Source organism: Anneissia japonica, unplaced genomic scaffold (assembly GCF_011630105.1).
Source record: "Anneissia japonica isolate Jap-2015-1 unplaced genomic scaffold, ASM1163010v1 scaffold550_len331619_cov169, whole genome shotgun sequence".
NCBI lineage: Eukaryota > Metazoa > Echinodermata > Crinoidea > Comatulida > Comatulidae > Anneissia > Anneissia japonica.
The window spans coordinates 60,051-66,155 of record NW_022731233.1 but is presented as its reverse complement, the minus strand read 5'-3'; the positions used below and the strand labels follow the sequence as shown (position 1 = coordinate 66,155).

The window sequence follows — 6,105 nt, the reverse complement described above, 5'->3', positions numbered from 1 at the left end:
ACAATTAGCTTTTGCACTCATATTAAAAGCCTCATCAATAAACATACATTAATTGGTTTAAATGTTTAAATTTAGCATTTGCGGTGGATGGCTCCCGAAGTATTCACACAATGTAGCAAATACTCAACCAAATCAGACGTGTTTAGCTTTGCACTTTGTCTATGGGAACTGCTTACAGAACAACTCCCATTCGCTCATTTACAGCCAGGTACGTATTTTATGGTTTTCCTCGTTTAGCGTTTATTTCATTCCATTTATTTCTCTAAAAATTTAAAAAATGGAATCTGTATGGGAATGGATGTAGTACTGTGTATGAATTAGCATTTTGAGGTATTGTGAAGAGTTATTGTTATTGTTGTTGTTGTTGTTTTTATAGATGATGTTGTTCTTAATTATCATTGTAATAATAAGGATTTTGTCTTTCTGTAAACAGCTGCAGCTGCTTCTCAAATGGGATATCACTATGCAAGACCACCTATTAGATGTGAAATCCCAAAATGTCTTGGGGGCCTCATTATTAAAGCATGGCATGTCAGTCCACAGGTAGGAAACTTAAGATAGGATAGGACAACCTAAGTCCAAAGACTTGTTTCCAGTGGGGGGGAGGGGGGTCCTTCTGGTCGTGAATTGGGCAGTACAACAATCTCCTACTCTTTTCCTGAAGAGTGTACTGCATTCTTTAACGTACACATGGGCCATATTGCATACACTGGGCGAATGGCTTAAACATCTCATCCAAAAGACGGTGCGCTATTGTAACTTGTATTTTCTCCATTGATTGTTTGTATGATTGATTTTTCATTTTTATTGTTGTAATTCAATAAATGTTGATGTTTGCTCATTTTCTGATGATATATTAATGATATGTCAACACCCGACTGCAAATAGAAAAAAAAAATTAATTGTATTTTATAATGTTGTTTGTGTATACTGATGGGTGACTGTTGCTTCTTAACTCAAAGTTGTTAATAATATATATTGTACTTTAAATATTAACTAGTAAAGCTTTTTTTTGTATGTGGTTTATCTTATGTACTTTTTGACATTTTAAACATTTATCACGTAATTGTGATTTCTTCTTGTAGATCATAATAAATAAGTATTTATGATTCTGACTTTACAGAAGCGGCCGACATTTACAGAAATAATCTTCTCTTTAAACGAATACAAGTCTAATTCTATGGTAAATATCTGTAGCATAAATGTTTGTCCAGTAATTATTATTATTAAGAAAGTCAGTAGGGACGTTATCACTTTCATTTGCACTGAATTTTCCCAGTGGTGTCGCCAGCAGGGGTGTGCTGCCCCCAACCCCCCCCCCCCAGTCGGGGAGAAAAGCACAATTCATCGGAGAGAAAAAAAAATTATATGTATTTTCAACATAATAGTAGACTCTAAAATTGATAAAATAAGCCTTTGAAACCCCTAAATTGTTAACATTTTTTGGGTCTTTTGAAAACCTTTTAATCGAAGCTTGACCACGCCTACAAGACTTTCGTCTGGGAAATCTGACCCCTCGTCGGGGGCTTCGGTCTCCTAGTCGGGGACCTCACCCCTTGCGTAAAGTTCAGTGAATGTAATATTTCTGTTGTTCATCCCCCCCCCCCTTTCAAAATCCTTGATGCCACTGAATGACATAGTTTTGTTACATTGCTGTGTATGGTATTTGGAAGCAGTTAAGATAAACTGTTTTTACTGTCATCTTTTTTGGAATGCATTCATATCAAAGTAATAGTTATGTTTCAAGAAACTCTTGTGTTGTATGTTTAGATGAAGATAACAATTGTGTCAGTGTTTTGACAGTTGCAATCCGCCCGTAAATAGCAATTTCTAAGTCATTCAATTTGATTGTAATCCATACAAATAAATGCTTTATAAAATACTCTTTTTTCTAGCTAAAACTTTCCATATCTTATGATTTGTGCACGGCCAATTCATGCAGCCAAGGAAAAGACTCTCAGATTATGGAAACACCTTCATCTGCAACGGAATTACAATGGGATTGTGCAAAGAAAGAGGGGTACGGAATAGAACACTGAACTAATTTTTTAAATATTTAAATGCAATTATTGTTTATCTAACTGATTGCAAGATAATTGAAATTGCTTGTAGTATAAAGAAAAATATGTAAATATTTAATAAATATTGAAAAGTATATTATGTAATTAGTTTATCATTATTTTATTGGGACCCCAATGGAAACATCCTTTTTTAAGGATTAATTGGGTCGTCCTGAGTCAAATAATATTTTTTTCTGTTCATTATCCTATTGATATGCTTTTTTGTTCCCAACCTTTGTCATAACTCTGTTTTTGTGATTGGTATGTATAGATTCGAAACACAGTTGAACTTGCCTAAGTCGAATCCAAAATGCCACTGAAAAATTGTTTGACTTCGAAAAAATTCAACTTACAGATTGTTAATTAATGGAAAATACAACAATTTGGCATGTAAATTAAAATTGACTTAAAAATGATTCGAGTTAAGCAGTCTAACCTAGGTTCCAGGCCCTAATTTTGGGTTATTCACTTTTTATTGCATTTTTTGCGCACCATACCTAATTTATTTGGCGTACCATACTCGATTTATTTATTTATTTTTTTTATTCCATCTTAAAATTAACTTGCTTGTTTGGTGACGCTATCCAGAATGAGAACAAATAAAAAAAATTAGGGATTTGTGGCAAGTGTAGGCAAAGTCAACTTAGGCAGGTTTCACTGTACAAACAAATATATTTATAGAGTTTGAAGAATCAGTATTATTATTGGTCAATGAATAACAAGTACTTTGTTATTAAATCATCTTTTCATTGTTTCATTTATATGTTTTGTAATTCATTATTGCAGATATAATACAGATGAGGTAGCAAAGGGACCACATTACATGATTTCTGACAAAAATGGTGGGTTGTTTTGTTATTAATTTGTTTTGTAGATGTTAAGGTTTAGTATTATGATTATCAATTTCTTTACTAAAATCAAATTCCCCAAAATGACAACTTTAATTTAAATATCTTTGATCCACCCATAAAGTATACTTGCTTTTTATCAATTTTTATTTTTAATAAATAAATGTTTGTATTTTATGTTAGTTTTCCAATTCAAAATTTCTTAGATGATTAATATTAAATTTTCTTTTGTTTGTAATAGGATATGTTTCAGATCCTCTCTGTACACTCAGGTCGAAGAAAACAAAGGAAGGTTCATCAATTTAAATTTCATCTAATATAAAGCGTTGTCCACACTATCAAATTCTATGTAACAAATAAATGTGATCTTAATGAATATGTACATTTATTTTGTTACAGCAAAGTACTTTTTTCTAAAGCAAAGATTTAAATGTTAATAGTATTTTGATCTGATCCAGAATAAAGCAACATTGAAGCAGTCAGGTATTACAATATATATCACTGCATTTAACACACTCTATTTATTATCAAAATATTAAATGTATGGATTTATAGTTAGTTTACACCAATGTAAAGAATAGGAAAGAACAAGTTACATTTATTTACTGTACACAAAATTCTAATTCACTGTAGTAGCTTCAAATTTTAAAATATCAGACGAGAGTGGGGAAGACACAAAAAACATTGCATTTGGAACATACTGTACATAACAACAAAATGTTCTTGAAATTAATTTTGCTGGCCTATCCGCATCAATAGCAACACTTTCAATTACAGACTAGGCCTGGAAGGTTACACACAATTGACTGGTGCAGATATACAGAAGCTCTAGGCCTACAGTATGCTGACAAAATTTCCCTTCATGAGTGATGAGATTGTCAAAAAAAACAGATAACAGATGTCACATGAATTTTCAAAGAATGAATCCTTGATAAGATCTGTTGCATTAATGAGGATGGACTTCCATAACAATTTATAAATAATTCTTGCAACACAAAGACCATTTCATCATCATCATAGCATCGAAAAACCCAGGGTAGTTGTCACAGCTTCTGGGAACTTTCCCTAATTGCCCACACAGTGCAAGATGGAATGACCCTTCTGTCAGATTTCTTCAGCCTGTTAAAAACCTACCAAATGAAGCCATCGATATCCAAAATTCAGAGTGACTATTCTTACACCATTCAAAAATAATTAGTATCAATACAATACAGTATCTTTATAAGGAAATAGGGCAAATACAAAAATTTGTTAGATATCACTCCTGCCCGTGTCAAAAATTTGGGAAATATTGATGCTGGAATAAAAATAAAATTTTTTTTTGCTGCATTATTTATTTTAAAAGCTTTAAAAAATGATGCAATTTTGTGACTGGAAATACATTTTATTTATAAAACAATAAAATTAAATATTGAATATTATTCAATATTTACAATATTCTTGCCAAATAAAAACAGTCCCTCCCTCATCAATTAAAAAAAAAGCAATATTCTATTGTTCTGAAAAAAAAAAAAAAAAAACTCCTGCTCTCATCACTCTTTTTTAAAAAAAAAGAGTGATAATTTAATAATTTTTTCTATGTGCCCTTAGTCATTCTGGCACTAATCATCAATGATAATTTTTGTTGAAAATATAAATATTTAAATTAACCAAAAAGCCCATATTCAAATGCATTGTATAGTGGTGTAACAATAGCCACGACCTAAATAATTATTTTGAATAGAATTACTGTACTTATTTCTTTAATATAATACTTTTTTTTTGTAATATAAATTTAAGGCATTTTCCAATATTTTATATCTTCAAGTCTAATATCTTCATATATGCTCCAAAATCAAGAATGCATCCGTCTTCACCCGCCTAATGGTAACATATTTAATCTTAATTTAAATTTTAAACTAACAGCATAAAAGTTGGTATCATCAAGAAGATATCCTCTCAACAAGGTATGTTTTTAAATTTTGAGAGTTCGCCCTCTAATTCGAGCCCACCATTGGGACCTGAAAATTTGGGTTGGATCAGGGTTGGTCTCCAATTAGAGGGCTAGCTTTGTGTTACAATGTTGAAGATTGGTATATTGGGTCTTTGGAAAATATCTCGAATTAGAGGGGTCTCGAAGTTGGAGGGACTGTATTCAACAAGTGAAGATTTGCCTCAGAATCATTTATCATTAAATAATTGATAATAAATAAGTTTAAAGCTATTTTAGGCAATATTCACATTGCATTATTGTTTTAAAAATGCTGTTAATATTGCACTAATAATGATCAAAATGTATATTGAAACATTTGATAACATTGTTCAACAAAAATTATTACTATCAAACCTAAACTACGATTCAGTATCTTACTTACACCATAATGTGAATATACTACGATTGAAATTGAGCTTTGAAGCTTCAATTAATATTTTAATACTAAGCAAAATGTACTGTTAATTAAAACTAATAATGCACTTAAAACAATGTAACAATCAAATACTAATAGGGCCTAAGTATTTTAGCTATATAGTACAACGAAATATGAATGCGGACTGATCAAAATAATACTTTGAAATTGAAAATTGAAAAAGGGTAGATAGCGCCCTCTAGACATTTCGAATCTAGTCTGATCATCATCACACATCTATGTTGTGACGATTGTTTTTTCGAAAGTTCTTGCATTTAAGAATTGATACTACTACTAGCCTAGGCCTAAATGGTAAGTGTTGAAAGAGCGTTTGTCTATTTTACATTAGCCCAAATTAGCCTAAGGTTGGGCTGCTCAGTTCTGGCTTAGGCTAGGGGCCTAGCTAGGCCCTAGGCTAAGCTAGGCCTAGTCCTAACGCAACGGGTGCAGGTCAACTCGGCCACAAGTCAACTCGGCCACAGTCAACTCGGCCACAGTCAACTCGGCCACAAGTCAACTCGGCCACAAGTCAACTCGGCCACAAGTCAACTCGGCCACAAATCAACTCGGCCACAAAAATTTCGGCTTCTGCCAACTCGGCCACAAGTCAACTCGGCCACAAGTCAACTCTCAACTCGGCCACAAATCAACTCGGCCACAAGTCAACTCGGCCACAAGTTATGTAAAGTAAATCTAAGTTTTTGCATCCTTTTTCTTCAATATTATGATTGAAATAAAGTACACAGTATGTTTTAGTACAACAGGACCACCACACTACCAAAAGAGATTTGAATTCTATTGCCTATGAAT

At 32.4% G+C, this 6,105-nt stretch overlaps 2 protein-coding genes across 3 annotated transcripts in view; both read left to right on the top strand.

The window, feature by feature from the left end:
- The window catches only part of LOC117115282 (serine/threonine-protein kinase TNNI3K-like), a gene marked incomplete in the record, with an annotated part of 14,361 nt that extends 11,005 nt beyond the window's left edge, over positions 1-3,356 (top strand). The window contains 6 exon segments of the mRNA XM_033259006.1: positions 76-208; positions 434-543; positions 1,124-1,183; positions 1,896-2,020; positions 2,847-2,902; positions 3,150-3,356. Of these exon segments, the coding sequence (XP_033114897.1) occupies positions 76-208; positions 434-543; positions 1,124-1,183; positions 1,896-2,020; positions 2,847-2,902; positions 3,150-3,214 (549 nt within the window).
- Positions 3,357-5,528: 2,172 nt separating this feature from the next.
- LOC117115281 (nuclear pore complex protein Nup214-like) overlaps positions 5,529-6,105 on the top strand; it is a 48,372-nt gene continuing 47,795 nt past the window's right edge. The window contains exon 1 of one of the 2 annotated variants that reach the window (XM_033259002.1): positions 5,529-5,607. The gene's annotated coding sequence lies outside the window, so the exon portion shown is untranslated. The remainder of the gene's footprint in view (positions 5,608-6,105) is intronic. The other variant, XM_033259001.1, reaches the window with a different exon arrangement.